General features: G+C 38.7%; 1 protein-coding gene across 2 annotated transcripts in view; it reads right to left on the bottom strand.

Annotated features, from left to right (window-relative positions):
* Positions 1-7,336: 7,336 nt before the first annotated feature.
* The window catches only part of esrrb (estrogen-related receptor beta), a 70,069-nt gene continuing 59,625 nt past the window's right edge, over positions 7,337-17,780 (bottom strand). For both annotated transcript variants that reach the window (XM_015350638.2, XM_015350637.2), the window contains exons 6-7: positions 10,937-11,206; positions 7,337-7,634 (exon numbers count right to left, since the gene is read on the bottom strand). In XM_015350638.2, the coding sequence (XP_015206124.1) occupies positions 7,390-7,634; positions 10,937-11,206 (515 nt within the window). In that variant the 3' untranslated portion in view covers positions 7,337-7,389. The remainder of the gene's footprint in view (positions 7,635-10,936; positions 11,207-17,780) is intronic.

Raw genomic sequence — 17,780 nt, 5'->3', positions numbered from 1 at the left:
GGGCTGTTTGTAAAGGCAGTAATAAACACTAAAATGTATTTCTTACAGATTCACAAAGCTTGGCTTGATGGCTGTTTTCCAGCCTATCTTAAACAGCAAGTCTTATCACTTATTATTTATACACCAGTAGGGAGAATGGAAAACTCAATCTTCTAGTAAGAAAGCATGAATATCTAAATGATAGATGCAAAAAAAATTCAAGAGACAAGGTACTGTGCAGCATTGTTTTTCTCTGCACTATTAGATGCTTATGCAAGATAGGCTGAAATATTTTACTTTCACACAGTCTGAAAACAGCTTACAACGTAGTCTACAGTTTACTGTAATTCCAAAACTAGGCAATGAAACTCTATTGAGTCTAATCTTTCTTTTCCCTCCTTCCTAAGGAATTTTATATTATATTTTATATAAAAATTAAGGGGTGTGTAAAATAAAGTTTCAGTGAAGCTACATTGTTGTAATTTTATACCAGGTTTACTCTGAAGTTGTCTCAATTTCTCTGTGTATTCCATATGTGTCTTTCCTTAGACTTTGATTACAGTATTAGTATAATTCCTAAAGGTTCCCTACTCACTCTTTTGGGATAGTTGGTTCAAGGAATAGTTCAGACAGAACTTCTCAATTGGTGTGAATGATCCCATAGAGTCTTTATTGAAAGCAGCTCACAAACACTTGTCTATTATCAGTTCAATTCTAGAATAAAGGCTTTTGTAAGACCAACAGTTTGTGTTTCACAAGGATGTGCTTCTGTATTCTGAAAGGTTTGAGCTACAGGTGCTGGAAATCCCTTAAAATAATCCCTTAAAATGAGTGCAGCTGATTTTTTCGAACAATTCCCTTCCATAAATAAGCCACGAGTACATGAGTCTGCTCTTGTAGAACAAAAGGTAATTTTTATTATTAAACATATTTACACAAGATAAATAAATAATTTTCACAGATACACGTGATTTGAAGTGCACGGCACACAACAGGTACAGCACAAGACATTGCCATGACACCCGACAGTAACAAGATTCTCGTGATCAGTGTTTTGAGTGCGATGGCATCACGTTGATGCAGGAGAGAAACTCAGAGAAATCAAAGACCTACTGTACGTTAGAAGAAACAGAGAGACAGTGTAACACCGGCCTTCCCACACGGCTCTCCAGGTTACTTCCTATCTTCAGCATTGCTTTTCTTCTGTAGGCAAATACTGTATATATACGTATGTAAGCAATGTCTTTTAATGTATTGCTAAATATAGATTTCAAATTAGGAATCCTCTCTTTAGTTGCTATTCAAAGATGGGTGACAGATGGGTAAGTAAAGTAAGTTAATTTAGGTACTGTATTATGCACAAAACAGTCTAACTGTACTAGATATGGCTATGTAATATTTGAAAAACTGGGAATACTTATTGCATTTAATACTGAACTACTTTTTAAAATATTTTAATATAGTCATGGTTTGGCTGAAGCTTGTTTACTTAACCCGTAAAAAATAACAACTGGCCTGCATATTAGAATACACAAAATAAAACACATTGCCAAGGCAGCAGAGAAATACCAGAAATACACCAATATCCTCCATCGTTTCTTTTCTCCTCTGAGCAAAGTATATACTGTACATCCATGGTAACATTTTTTGTCTAAAAAATACACCGTGGGTTGTCTTTTTGCACAATACTTGACAGATGGAGCTTCCACAATAATTAAACAGAGGAATAGAGTTGACAATTACAGGGTCTCTAAAAGTTTCTCTCAGGAAGCAGGTTACAGGACTACAGTGGGTTGTTGTTGTGATTACCATGACTCTAGCCAAAGTAATACACTGCTTGCTTAATCGCATTACGGTAAAACAATTATGACACATACAAGAGTTCAGTCCATGAGTTATTTCTTATAGTAACTACCATTAGTATTTAATGCTGCTCCTTATTTGGAATATTCAAACCATTTTAGTGGTATGAAAATGGCTTTGCACAATCACATGGCATTTCTTTCAGTTGCTTCACCTCATGCAACATGCTGTACTATAACATTCTCATTTCAGTGGAGTTTTTTAAAACATTTGAGCTCATTGCAAAATACTGCCATCAGTACACATATATATTCATAATAATCTAATTTCCCCTTTTTTTAAGGAATAGGAATTTGAGCTTTTCATTAACCCACAGAATGTGCCAGCGCTGTGTTCAAATATAATCACTCACACTGACAAGCCATTATTTCAGTTACAATTGTAAAGTGTTAGGCAATAATGAGTTACCTTTGAAATTTCATACGCCATAATACACAAAGGTTGGTGAATGTAATAAAAGAAATAATTAGTTGTCAGACTTGGTGATTATAACCTTAAATTATCTTATCTTTGTTTTGATTAAAGGAAAATGTTTAGTTTGTACAAAAACTAAATCATTTGAGGTCAAATTTACCTAAGATTGTCGGGGAATTTCATTTACCCGTCAACATCAGATATGCTCATGTACTTTGTGTTAAAAAGACCAGCAAAAACTACTAGATGAGCAGAAATCATTTCTCTTCACATTCTGACCATCCCCCAGGCAGACAGCACCAATGCACAACTTTAATTGTCCTATTTCTTTTGAGAATTTCAGTTTAGAAGACGATTAAAATTAATTGGTTATATACCATTTTAGCTACTTAAAATAAATTAAGCATTTTCTTTTATGTTCTTGCACTAATTTTAAAAAAGAAAAAAAATAATTATCTTAAAGTGCTCTTACAAGTGTATAGGGTAGGGAATTCTAAATCCCTGAAATCCCAGCTTTAGGAAACGAGAGAATTTTTTTTGAATTTGTTCACGTGTCTAGTTACTCCCTGTCACTTATGCGTGTGGTTCAGTGCAAGTTCTTTCACATCATACATACAGCATCGGCTTCTTCCACAGCATCTAGCCACTGAAGGGCTGCTCAGAGGGTCTGGTGGCAATTTTACCATCTGGCTGATATTTATTAGATTGCCTTCAAAGCAATATGGTGTCTGCAGACTAAGAAAAATAAAGAAACATCTGTTATGCAATTCTGAGGTTTCAACATGAGCAAATGTAATGGCAAAGAGATCAATTGGTCTGCTTGTGCATGGGTAAAACACTACTGTGAGTACTGGCTGCTGAGGTCTCCTGCTTACAAGCCATAAAACAACAGATTCATAAATCTCCGACTTAAAAGAAGAATAATGTCTTGCAAAGCATGCTTGAGCAATCGTAAATTGAAAAATGAATTTGGCTTCATTCATTTTTTAAAGTTAAACTAAACAGAAAAAAAAAATAAAACCCAGTGCACAATTTTGATACATGAAAACGGTGAAAAAAAAACAAAGGGTAAACGTTATCTATAACAGTCAAAAGTGCTCTGTCTTTTTTTCTGAAACAGAGTAAGACGAATACGTTTTGGCATCAAATGCACTTACAAGATTGGGACATTTGTGGGTTTAAACACAGGCAAAAGACAAGAGTCTAAGCTACGTCATCAACAATGACAAAGGACCACAAAAGTCTCACATTCTACTCTGGTAGAAAAAAAATATTTTTGTGAGCTTCCACAGAAGAGAAAACACTGCAATACATTGTGAAAAGAGGCATTTTCACTTTAAAATAGAAACAGCCTAGCCAAAGTTATATTTTCAGTATGCATTTACTACACTGTCCTTTAATTGCCCCCTTGTATACTCACTCTATTCACACGCTAGCTGTGGTCTGATAGTGAAATCACCTGCCTCGAATGATCGTTAAGAAGAGCTTTGATTGTGCTTAAAAATGGAGCCGTAGGTGGCAAAGATTAATACAGGCAAATTTTATGTAGTGTTTTTTTAAAGTAGAGAACTTGGTCTCGTTCTTACAAAGGTGATGCTCACATGACATGCGCTCTAGGTGTAGTCCAAGAGAGGATTTTATAAAAATAGTAAAAGTTGCATTAGTTGTTCATCATTGCAGAGCAGTCTTAGTGTAAAGTGTGTGCAACTTGATACCCTATGATCCCACCATCCACTGCAGAAGGAGAAACTAAATTGCAATGACTATTACATAATTGTTTTTTGCTTCTTTCATGTTTTTTAAAAAAAATAAAAACACCCTCATCTGGAGAGTGATACAGCATGGTGAAATAGAGTTAAAGCATGGGAGTGTGGAGAAATCAGCTGATTCGGCAGGATGTTTCCAAAAAGGCCTGGCTGAGGCACGTGAATCAATTAGCTGTGAGTACTAACCAAACAAACAAGAGAGCCCAAAGGGGCCATGTTGGAAAAAAAAGGAACTGAAGGTCACAGTACACATGACTTAGTTTCTCCATCAGGCCAACAACATGGACCATCCCAGTTCTGGAAACACAAATCTGTGTCTCTGTCATAAACTGCATCCAGTATTTGCACTGGAGAGGACATTCAATTTTGAGTATTTGTACCAGTAGGACTGTTTATTATACTAAGGTGCTGGTATAGTTCTCCTAACTAGTTGAAAGTAGCTTATACTTTTATTTGTAATTTACATTTAGGTCCTGGTAAAAGATGAGAGACTAAGTTTTTTTTTTCTTGCTGGTATGAAAAGAGAAGCACCTGATGTGAAAAGAAATACCCTGTAATCTTCCATTCGTTGTCAGAATTAAAAAAGATGTGTTGTTTGATTTGGCTTATATGGAGAGTGTTTGGGTTGGCTTATTGAATACACTCAGCGAATTTCATAGGATTTCATTTGTTCAATATGTGGATATATATACTATAAAAAGTACCGTTTAAAAAATTAAACAAGGTTTTTTCTATGTTTACATGCCCTTAATCCACCTAAAGAGGATTTCAAGGCTGACAGTTATGTTTCTCAATAGCAGACCCCCTGTTTCAAATAAAAAGAACACATGCATTACATAAGAATGATACAATGAAGATTAATGTGTATTCATATTGGATCCAGCATGTTCTCTTATGTGAGAGTATTGTACAGTACTGTACTGTAGACTGGGTGTCATCTTATTCCAATCTTATTTTATTCTATAGAGAGCAATACACCAGCTTTTTGAATTGCACTGTCTGCTGTCACTATTTGTCAGCCAGTACTATATTCCCAGCCGAAATATGATAAAAATGAGTCACAGTTTTTTCGATTTTTGTTCTAAAAAAATGAGACACAGATATTAGTAGATGAATACTCAGTGATCTCTATTTACATTGTGGCCAAAAAAAGTAGACAGCACATCATAAATAATCATAGAGGGAAAAAATCACTTATTCTTCTAAGATTAATCACCATTATTCTACACATTTTTTGTACAATAAAATTAAATAGTATAACCCCAATTACATTACCACCGCTTGTTTGGTTAAATAGAAACAATGCTGTGGTCTGTGGTCTGAAGACAACATCTGCAGCACAGAGCCTGTTAGACTGTGGCACAAGCAGTGCTGTTCGGAATGGAATATGAAATCAGTGAGTGACCCTTTCAGTGAATGGAATTCCAGGTTCAGTGGCCATTGTCATTTAGAATATCAGAGCCCTGTAACAGCAAGTGTTCTGAGTATCTCAAAGGGCTCTTAAATTAAAAAGAAATCTGACAATGATTTGAGAAGTAATTTGCAAAGATTGTCCCCTGTTATTTCCAGAAGGCAATAAGTGATTTAGTGACAACATTTTTAATAAATTAGCCATGTTTGTCGTATTCTTATTCGATCACTTCTTCAGTCATGTTGAGCTATATTTTAGCCTGTTATGCTAAGGGGGACCACTGGTTCCGTCAGTTTCCTATTAAAGTGCTTCCAGTGACATTTGTATTACTTGCAGAAATTAAACAAAACACAGCATTACTGTTACCAAGAGGATATTTGAACTTGTGCTGTATTCATGATTTTCATGGTATAATTGTGGTTTAAAACTAATCTGATATATATTTACCCTACCATAAATTTGATCTTAATTCTGACCAGTTAAATGTATATCATAATCTGTATCATAAAGAATTACAGTTATTTCAAGGAACCACCAAGACAGATGTGAAGGTACCAAAATCGACATTAAAAATAGAGACAAACTAAATGAATTCCTCAATTTACAGATTATAAACTTTCATTTAAATGGATTTCATTTATGTACTTTCATTATAAAAAGTACAGATTTCTAATAAAATAGCACAGATGCTGCGTGCTGTATACTGTACTCACAGGATGTGCTGTATATTTGCTTAATGCACTTTAAATAGTGGAACAGACGTATGGGCCATTGATTGCATGAAAATGGAATCTCCTGGAATTCTGCCACTCAGTGTAATGGCTTTGATATCCCTAATGATCATCCCTCCCAATTCACAAGTAGTGCCAAAACCAAATAATCAAAATCATATAAATACATTCTAACAACAAAAACAACAACAACAAATCAGAGTTTAAGATACCTTTGAAACCACCGTGTTTGTATAAGTGCAATACATCCAGTGTTAGACACAGAAGACAACCAAGAGAGAATCTCACAGTGCTACCCCTAAGATAGGCCTTCATGTCAGGACTCTTAGATTAACAGTAAAATGTAATGCTCCAACAAGTACAGTATATAGAAACCTTCTACAGAAGAAGCAGACTTCTCTGTAGGACTTCTCTTGATTGTAATGCAGATATTTTGCTGTTTAAATTCCAGATTTAATACTTAAGATATAAAATACCTCACCAAATCAAATTACTTAAATATACGGTCATCCTTTCATTTTTCAAAAAAGTGACATTTTAACAAAGCACTCTGGAGGTTTATTCAAGTTCAAACGTGTGTCTAGTTCAGAAGTTACAACTTCAAAAATAATTGCAGGAAGTTTTGTTTCTTAAAATCCTATGTAATTAACTCGTAGGATACAGATTGTTTTGCTGACAGAACTATCTGCAAATACAAGACTGCATCTAGGAAGCTAAATCGCCAAGTTCTCTTGCAAGAGAAAAACCTCAGCTTTAGCTGGCTAACGTTCGGCCTCAACACAACACATACTGTATGCACATTTCAATTAAAGAACAATAACTGAAGAGAAAAAAAACTAAGCAGCTCATCGGGAGACGTCGAAGTAGTTGCTTCTTGAGATATAGAAAGAGGTGTTGTTCTTCTCATGTGACCACAGACCATGAAAAAAAAAAGTCTTACCACTGTACATAGCATTTATTATATATTTTAAATTAATCTGCATAATTTATATTTATACTTTAATTTTCCAGTTTGCATGTTTCTTTTTTGTTTGCGTCTTCTTCCCGTTTTTTCTCCCTCGTTTCCAAGAGATTCTGGCTTCCACAGTCTTTAAGATCTCCACCCCCCCTCCCCCAAACCACCACCACTACCACCGCCACCACCGCCACCCCCACCCCCCCTCCCACCGCCCTCCCTCCTCTCATCGGCCTGTTTGATGTCTTCCCGGGCCGCAGGGGTCGTACATCAGACCTTGGCCTCTAGCATTTCCAGAAAGAGTTTGTGCATGGGCACCTTGCCCTGGAGTTTGATGCTGTAAAAGTGTTGGACGGCTTTAGTGGCGGTCTGCCGGAGGAGGGGGAGGGACATGAGCAGTTTGCCGGCCCGCCGCGGGTCCTCCTGGTGCTGGCTGGCCTCATAGTCCTGCAGGGCCTCGTGCAGGGCGTCCTGGAGCTTCTGCACCGCCTCCACGTCCTCGATGTGCATGGAATCTGCAAAGGAGCCAGCGAGAGCTTTTTAATGAGACGGACGTCCTGCACTCGGGCGCCCACACTCCTGCTGGCTGCCCCTGCACCCTCCTGGTACAAAAAAAACAAACAAACCAGGATGCCCACTGTATGCCAACAAACCCTATCAGACGCCAGGAAAGCGCATTTGGTTTTTTGTCTTTTTTCTTTTCAATAAAGGAAAACCGTTTCGAAATTTCCAGTGTTGGCTTTCTCTGTTTTTCCAACAGAACTGCTGAAGAAATAGATCCAAATGAGATCTTTTCTCCTGCGTGACAGATAAAAATGAAGCACGCGGACGAGGGTATTAAATTCTATACGTAATCTGAGCCCCATTTTTAAGATAAGTTCAGCACATACATTTTAAGCACACGTTCAGCGTAATCAGCCTGACCCTTAATTTTGAGCGACGTGGTCTTGGTCTGAAATTCATATTGCCTCAGACCAAACTGACTGAAAATCAATGTAATCCGACAGAAACACAGAACACGTGTGGAATGAATATCAGACTGTCAAAGGCCAGTCCCTACAATGGAAGAATGCACACCACAGTTATATTAAACAGTTATATTAAGTCTAACCTGGGATATAGAATTTGTTTCTCAGACGTTGATAACATTCTACTGTAATTACGGTACGTTTCTGTCCTTCCCTATCCATGATATTAGGTGCCTTATTTAGCAATATAAAATCTGTGAACTTAAGCAAGATGCCTCTTTAACAAACTGATACTTGAACATCTTTTTCTGCTTGTTTAATACCAGCAGTTAACAGATCAACAGAGAAATGTATTAAAAAAATATTAGAAAAAGGGGCACTTAAAGAGGGGAGAAGAAAAAAGAAACAAACTTTTAAGATTTTGAAGGCATTCTGAGTATCTGAAGAAAGCTCGTTCCTTTTGCTGTATTTCAGAATAATAATGAATGAAGCTGGGTCCGCTTTTTTTGTTTTATTTCTAAAACCAATGCTTGTTCCACACGTTTGAACAGACCAGAATGTCGTGACAGAGATGAGAATTTGGCTAATAGTGTTCAATTACGTCAATCGTCTAAGAAAAACCAGCATTGACAGCACCAGAGAGAGTGTTTTTTTTAGGCAATAGTGAGTTTGAAATGGATTTGAGGTGCACAGCACTATGGCTTGAAGATCATACAAGTTCTAAATTTTTCTTAGGTTTTCCTTGAGGAACCCTTAGGAAAGCTTATTGTACTAAAATTTGGGTGGTACAGTACTGTATACTGTTTCCCCTCAGGTTCACCATGCCTTTGCAGTCTAAAGTAAGCCTTTAAAGGGGGCACTGATTCATGCCCCACTCCTGATAATATGCTTCTCCTGCCTCTGCTTCTGCTGTATGTAAGAGGACAGAGGTTGTGGAGATCTGGCACGGATTTGTCTGCTACACACCTTCATTCTACTGTCCTCCTGAGCAGAAATGTTAATACATTTCTCTCTCCCTCTTTGTCTCAGCTCACCTTGATACATATTTCACATCAGAGGACAATAAAAAGGCAGATTCTTAAATTCTCTAGGAATTCATTGACTGGAACAATTGTATTCTCAAGACCTTGAAACATTTTGTACTGTTCTTGTTTTACTACCTTTATAAGACTCCTTTTTAATGGGGAATAAAAGGGGCAGGTCCTGGGGAAACACAATGACACAGTTGCATCATGACTAACAGTGTAAATTAAGGAATCAGTATTTTTAATGAACACAGCTTGCATTTGTTTCCTATGAGATGCTTCTGTGCTCTGTTGCAAGTCTTGGACAAGCATTGTGCATTTTTCAGATACCGTGTGCGTGTGAAGCACAAACAATCTAGCAAAGCAATTAAAACGTATTTAAAAATTTAAAAAATAATTTCTCATTTAGAATGTCAACTACTGTATATATGTATCCAATATCCTATTTGTGCAGGCGATGAAGAAAGAGTATCTCCAAGCAACAACAGCACTGCGTGCCACAGTGAGCCAAGATCTGTTCTTGCATGCCAGTGAACCGGGGAGCCAAGGGGGAAAAAAATAACTTTGAAGAAACAATTTCCTTGCAATCCATCAGAGGACCTGTGTCGATTCGATTGATAAACTGCTAATTACAAAATCAATGGCTATGAATTTTCACAGCTGTCAGACTGAGTGCTTCCCATGAGAGCGATCTCTCCGAGTCCTTGTTTAAATGTTCAGAGGACTCCCCGCTCTCCCCACCCCCCTGCCCCCAACTCCCCTCTCCCTCCCTAAAAGGTTTGTCATCTGAAAGTAAAGCAAAGCTCCTGATCAGCATTTTCATTTTTCAGAGAGACAAAAAAAAGACCAGGCGGGCATTGATCAGAGAGGGACACGACTGCCTTCTGAAAAGCAAACTGTCGATACAGTTGCAGCATCTTCTCATTGGAACAAACGAGCCCTGTCGCTTCGTGATGCTCATTCCATTCGACTTAACACATTTTATTGACAGCCACTGTGCTCCTAATGAAATGCTAAATTTATCTCCTGTGGCTGGCTTGCCCTACAGCTACTGTTATGGAGATAGAGAGAATGGAGAAATACCACAGCGCACAGCGTATTAAATTAAAACCTCAGAATCATGGCCTTTGGTGGATGCTTTTGGTTTCCTTTTAATATCCATTACTGGATTTAGAACGTGAAAACACGTTCACACACACAAAACCAAACCCTGCTCAGATATGATTTTTGGCATTTACAATTCATGGGAAAACTGTGTTTTACACACACACTAGGTCAGTTGTCTGGTGTGACGTCTTTTCTTGAAACTCAAGACTCAAGCTTTATCATCCGCGTGTCAAAGAACCCGACACCTGATCTGTGGAAAGAGACCTTGGTGTTTTTTATTTGACTTTATTTTTAGGTGTTGCCGTCTCTTCTGGAAACATCCATTAAAGGATAAAACAAAATCGCCCAACACTTACTGTTCTAAGAGAACGTCAAAGCTTAATTTGGCAATACTCTGTCATGCAGATAACGTATAATGGAGATAAAGTATTATTCTAGATTTTATGCACTGTATTTTATTTTTCTTCACTCTCCAGACACAGTTCTAAATAAATTGTCCATGTTTTTCAAAGTGTTTTTAAAAATGCCTATTACCCCAGTAGTCCAACCCTGTTGAACCTATCAGTCTATTAAATGACATCTGCAGGTCTCCTCATCTCTAGAGTGAACATATGTGTGGTGCAATGGAGGATTTCCCAAGTCCCAGTGAAAGAGAGCTTTTCCTTTTCCTGTATCCGCCTTTGAGGAAGAGCCGAGGGGAACATTGCGGGATCCTACCTGAATTGGCGAGCGCGATGGCTTTCAGGGTGACAAACTCCTCCTTCTCCACCTTCAGCTTCTTGTACTTGCGCACCAGCTGCAGGATGGAGACGTAGAGGTCAAGGAGGCCGGTGAGGCGCGAGTGCTCCTCGTCCATGATGTAGTCCTCAGCGTACACCAGCTCGTCCTCGTAGGGTAGCGAGCGGAACACGATGCTGAGGATGAGGATCTCCATCCATGCGCTCTGCAGCAGGCTCATCTGGTCTCCCAGAGACAGGTTGGAGAAACCTGCGCCAGCGAGGAGATAAACACACTTCAGTTCCGTCGCTCCGGGTATCTGCACTCGCACACGAGCAGAGTGGCCATGTCCTGTATGTGTTCCCTAGTTGGGGGTGCACGTCTATTCACACTGAAATATAATAAAAATGTAACAAAAGCAACAAACTTCACATGGATAGGTTTTGGACTGTGTGAGTTCTTTGAATTGCAGTGCTGCGTCCCATACCTCAGAAGCACGTCTGTGAAATATGTGCACCATCCTTCAGAGCAATTTTACATTTCAATATCATACATATCATTGCATGAGCCCACAAAACGTCACCTCAAAGCGCAACATTGTCAGACTCTTTCTGTGTTTGCTGTCGCGCCTGAAGTCCTGTTGAAGGAAATCCTTGGTCCACGCCAGGGAACAAGGAGTGACCTGCAGTGATTACTTGTTAGCTAACTCCGCTGAGATCAGGGCTGCCACCACTCAGGGGGAAGTCAGCACATTTTAGAGGGTAGGGAAGAGCACACTGTGCCTCGCTTCAATTTCCACTTTAGTAGGCCAACCATTAATAACTGAAACTCTCTAGGCCACTATCCACAGGTAAGAAATGGGCTGCTTAGATCAGCTTTAATATTGGTTACATTTAAAATATTTATGTTGCATGCCAGCTGGCATATGGACGACCAGACCTAAAAAAGGCAGTGAAATAGGTTCTGTCCCAGAAATTAAGAAAAAAAGAAAACTGCCACAAGGAAGAGTAGATACCCATCTCTCCCTTTTTTTTCTCAGCTGTCAATAAACTCTTTAATGCCTCTCATTCTTTCTCCCTGCTCCTCAGTCTCTGAGCGCTCAGTGCGTTTGCCTGAAGGCATCCTATTTTGACAGCCTATTAGCCCCCCTCACACAGTCTGATGATTAAAATGATTGCTTTTACAAGTTTACTGTCGGGCTGCTATCTGCTCCCTTATAATTAAAAGACTGATGATTACTGTATTGACCAGGATAAGGACTGTTCAGCTTTCTCCCTTTTTCTTTTTTTTCCTTCTCGTCTTGTTTTTTTTTAATATACATTATCTCATTCAAGAGGAGTTGGGGTGATGTTTATCGGCCTGCCTGACACTTTTCAGTGTTGGTGCGCTTTGCGAAAAAAGGGGGTACCTAAGTGTCCGATTCCTCTTATCTGGCTGATGAACACAAAAAGAGTGCTCGAGGATACATTAATTAACAGATTGTAATCTGCCTTCACAATGTGAAAGAGAATCGATAGGCGCAAGAAAAGAGGTGATAGAGAGGGTAGGACATCCGCCGCCGTCGTCCAACTCAAACTTCAACACCTTCTCTTTTCTGGCATCTCCCCCAAAATCATAGGATGCTGCAGCCAATGTACAGTATCACAACACTTTAACGTGTTAGTTTAGCAAGAGCCTCTGTTTTGATCAAGACAGAGATGTAAGGAAATGAGCACCTGAGCCACAATTTGCTCTTCATCCTGCTTCCTAAAATGTCTTTAAATGCTATTTAAATGCTATGCTATTGTGTTGAAATAATACCATAGTCCTGTACATGGAAATGTTTTTTGGTTTTTGCAGACAAACTACCACACAAGGCACAGAACTGTACTAGTGTTAAAAGTCCTACAGTCCCTGCAGTATAATCAACTTTGACAATAATAGTGGCAGGGTAGAAAGCTACAGATTCATCCTGGCGAAATCTGTTGTCAAACTGAAGACGCCGTGTTGTTTCTCTCCCTCGCCCTCTCTTTCTTTAAAGCCTAAATTATTGCTCCAAATGGGATCTTGTGTCTTGACTGGCTTTTTCCACTCAATTTAATCCAGTAATGAAGTGACTGCCAGCTCCCTGGGTCAGCTCTCACTCCAGCCTTCCTGCACAGAGGTGCCTGTGTTAAGTGCTGTTTGAGCAGGTGATTTCCTCTAATGAAATATCAATATTTACATCTTCAATTCCAACCTACTGGTTTTATGCAGTTTGACCAAACATGACACAATATTGAACAAGCAGAAGGAAATGTCTAGAGCTGTGACAGGCGCTTCCGCCCGGCGACAGGCCACCAAATGCTCGCCGACCGTATCCGTCGTGTGGGCCGCAAAACTTAACAGGAATGCAAACCCTGCAGCAGACGTGGTGTTTTTTTTTTTGACAGGATGCGGTTTTCTTCGTTTCTTTAAAAAAGTTTAATGGGCAATTCAATTAAAAAAAAGAAAACCGGGAGGGATGTTTTATTCTTGGAAAATGCTGAGTGCTAACCATATCGAAAGGCACATTCTGTAATGTCTGCTGTTGTTTTTTTTTTTAATGGCTGCATTAATGCAGATGGGGAAGCAGGAAATGTGTTTAAAACATTATATGATGAAAATTGTTCAAATGGAGTGTTTCATGTGGCCCAACACAGCAATGCCTTAAGCCTTTTTCTAAACATGCTGAGAATATCTGCCACAGAAGAGTCTAAAAGACATCATTACAAAACCCCATGAATCTCTGTCTCTCTCAAGACTTTCTATTACACAGACGGTCGCAACTATGAGAGAGACATTTTCTATACTGTCACACAGGAAGTGACAGCCGAAACCATCAGCTAAGGTAGAAATGAAAGACACTCAACAGCAGCACCACCAGGAGGTTAATCACTCATTTTACGTCTAATGTGCTCTAGAATGACTTTCCAGACGAGACATCTTCAGGATTAAAATGCATTCACACAGATTTGATCAGATCAGTATCCTGACTGAAATTTCACAGTGAAGCTTGTTCAGCATAATAGAAAATGTAATCAGTTAGTCTGTTGTATTTATAGCACATCATAAACCTGCTCCTTCCAAACATCTCTATACAAAATCAAGCTCACCATCAGTATAGTGTATGTTTCATACTGTTACAAATATATAAACTGAAAGCTCTTTCTGATTTTCAATAAAATCCATTGCATATCACACACAGCCATTATTTATATTTTAGTTTGTATAGCTAGAAGACTAAATGAACACTTTATTTGTTAATATACAAACTACCTTATTCTAATCCAAGGAAAATGAGTAATTGAGTCAAATGAGTCATTTTCACGATATCCTCTTTGCAAAAAAGCAGACTTGAGTGAATATTGTATTCTAGAAAATGGACAAGAATAAGTTTCGTGCATTGTGTTGTTTAACATCAAAACCTAACACAAAGCAAAGAAGAAAATGAAGAAAATGTTTTAACTCTCCGTTGTCTTACTTTTTGATTTGTTTTTTTTTTTACCCTTGAAATTTGTGTTTGCCTGGAAATTAGCCCAAGCGCACTAAACGGTTTAAAAGCTCAACAGTAATTATTTTACTAATATTATTTTACAGTCGATGCTAATTTTGACCACAGCGTGATCAGAAATTTTTATATAGTACCACCTCCTCCTAGTTCGTGTTATTTCTATAATTCATGACCGGCTGCCCATAAAAGACACACAGCCACAAAAGTTGCTTCTTATCACAGATGAGACTTCAACAAAATCCCGCCGTACAGAATATACGATTCTGATTCTTTCACGAAAATGTAAAACACAAACCGAAATATCTATGCTAACGTGGTTGCACCTGAACCCCTGTGGAAAAGCAAAACACTGTGTCATAAAGCATTTGTTGAATAAACAAGTAAGATTGCTCTTTGGCAGCTTCTTGAGTTTCTCTGCTAAAACTACCTCTTTGACCGACCCCCAGTCTGACTTCATAGCCTTTCAATTAAGTGCGTTCACACAGTGGCGACACAAATTTCACCGTCTGTTATGCAAATAAACTCCACAGCACGGTCCGATTCCCGACCAGCACACAAAGACAACCTCTACAGCCCCGTGTAGGAACAAGGAAGGCAGGTAGGGAGAATCGCCTAAAAAAGAGATTAAATAGTGAAGGTGACAGTAAAAAGATAAATAGATTTTTGGACGTGATTAAAATTGAGCGCGTCTATATAATCATCACAGCCGGTATCTGCGCTCTCTGGCCCTCTCAGAGGAATGCCATTTATTTAGCTTCCAGCAACGAAAAAAAAAAGGCAGAAGGAAAGTGAAAAGGGGGAGTGCGGGGGGACAATCTCTCCTTCTCACTTGATAAATTTCAAACTGTCATGTTTATCTCAAAACAAATCTGTCCGGAATCATACAGGCGAGAGATACTCCCCCCCTCCTCCTCCTCCTGCTCTCACCACCTTTTTTAAAATGCTTCACTTTCTTGTCCCTTCAGACACATACGTTTCCACTTTCTTTTATTGCTTTTTTTTCTCCCACCAAAAAAAAAAAGTCGTTGCGAAAAGAACTGGTGGGAGAGCCAGCAAAACGACCGCCGGAGTGATTGTACTGTCCGGTCCACGATCAAACTTGGGAAGACGGGCTGCTCAAGTGATCAGCGGGCGTTTAATTTTTCAGAGCTAGAACTAGAATTAAAATCTCCTAATTTCTGTTGAGCGGAGTTCATATTCTATTAATTTATTATTGTTTCCATCTCCCTGAGGGCCATTAGTCCTGGTAATAAAAGGAGATGTAATTACGAGACTCCATTGCTCCTCCAGATGCAGTCCCCTCGTATTTCATTCTCAATCAGAGCTCCTGGCCTTTTTTTTTTTTCCCCGAGAGCGAGAGTAATTCTTACTGGACAGGGACAGATCTATCACAGCCAACAATCAGACAGCTAGGCAACCCCAAAGCTGCAGTTTTTAACCACCAGCAATCTTACTTCAACAAGCAAAGTGCTCTTTGAGCGTCTATTTATAAATCCGGCACCTAAAACCAAGATGCTTCCAAATCAAATTGTTCAAAAGGATGTGGTGTTTTTTTTTGCCAGATTTTATTCAAAGTGCACCTTACCTAGTACCATGAGTAATATCCCTTCTATCAAAATGAAGATATACTGTACTCCAGGTTTTATTTTCTATGTAATCAAAAGAGAGTTTTAAAAAGATGTTCTGGTTCTACACACTGAAATAATTGTTCAGATCATTTTTCAAAATATATGCTACCTGCTGTGTGCCTGTTTGTTTTATCTACAACCTACACCCAGCAGCTACAATTCTTCTTCAATATACATGACAGCATTTGCAAGACCTAATCAATACATGCGCTGCAATAAATTGTACCACTTGACATAAATAATTCGACCTGAACCTTGGAGAAATGTATAAAGCCATCCTCCTCCAAAGTAGCCTTGAAGTGATGAATATTTTACCTACAGTAATGCCAGAGGCAAAAGGCAGGAGGTCTCGCAAACAAACCCATATCACTGGAAAAACAGATTTGGTGCTGGAGAGGACTCTTTATATATTTAACGTACATTTTAATTTCAAACAAAATACTATATAAAATTCTGTAGAAGAGATAAATAAAGTGAGCAGCCAATGTACCTTCCATTATAAGGCATGTAAGTTGCATATCATGTTATTACGTCACATCATTTTTTTCCTTTAAATTTGGCAGTTAAACATCTACATATTATTCTTATGTATTAAAACAATACTTTTGTTAACACTCGTGCAACGACAGCTACAGTGCCATAGTTCTGATTAACTGGCAAGTATGGGTTTCAGAAGAAAAATCGTCAGCTAACAACAAGGGGAGGTTATCTGGCTGATTTGGTAGTTAGTAAAGTTTGTTAGTGGTTTATGCAAATTGAACAACAGGGAATGTCTGCACGTAATGTAGCCCCTGGGCTTTCAATGGAGACAGCCTTGGTGGGTATTAATATAAAACTGCATTTGTCAGTCCCATTTCATATTTTAAGAATTGCAAAACCTGCAGAAACCCTGCCAGGAGAAAATCTGATTTCTCCAACATGTTGCGCTTCTCTCTTAAAAGACCGAAACTGCGCACTGAAAACCCGAGGTGGACAGCTGCCAGGCGGAGAGCTCAGCTCCAGCCCTTGCTCCTTTTTCATTCCGCTGAAACCGGATCATCGGAAATTTTCAAAGTAATAGCTTCAACGCGATCCTGCAAGTAAGGAAGGACAGGCTAGATGCGAGCCCATTCCCCAGTTCCTGTCATTATCTCTCGGCACCATTAGTTTAAAATGTAAATGTGTTTGGAACTGCCTAATCAGACCCTTTCCAGAACTTTGAATCTGCATTACAACTAACCTGAATTCATCCAGCCCCCTTATATAAGATGTATCTTCATTTATAAAGCCATAGCAAACCCATTACCCCACTACTGATGGGCTTGGAATGAGCAATTTGGCCAATGGACTATGAAAGTTACGAGATTTAAGATATTAAATAATCCCCTTGTCTTAATCCCAATCAAATCCAAGCCCTATAACCCAATGACCTCTTTTTTCTGATGCTATTAGAAGTCCCTTGAGTCTAGTATCTTTTATTTTATATTAAATGGATCTCGCTGGCCCAGAGTTCTAGTAAAATATGATTCGAATTGCCGGCATTGTGTGGAATTAATTTCATTTAAAAACTACCACCACTGTAAATGAAGGTTGCTAACTGTTAATCACTTTCCTGTGTTTCGTCTCAGAGCATAGCCCCCTCGTAACTTTCGAATTGCCTACAAGTACCAAATTTTTCTTTAAAGACTGGCAATATACTGTGTAAGTCATTCTACCAAGAACTTCA

The sequence above is a fragment of the Lepisosteus oculatus genome, chromosome 8 (assembly GCF_040954835.1).
Source record: "Lepisosteus oculatus isolate fLepOcu1 chromosome 8, fLepOcu1.hap2, whole genome shotgun sequence".
NCBI lineage: Eukaryota > Metazoa > Chordata > Actinopteri > Semionotiformes > Lepisosteidae > Lepisosteus > Lepisosteus oculatus.
The sequence above is the reverse complement of the archived record's forward strand: the minus strand, read 5'-3'. Positions and strand labels throughout refer to the sequence as shown.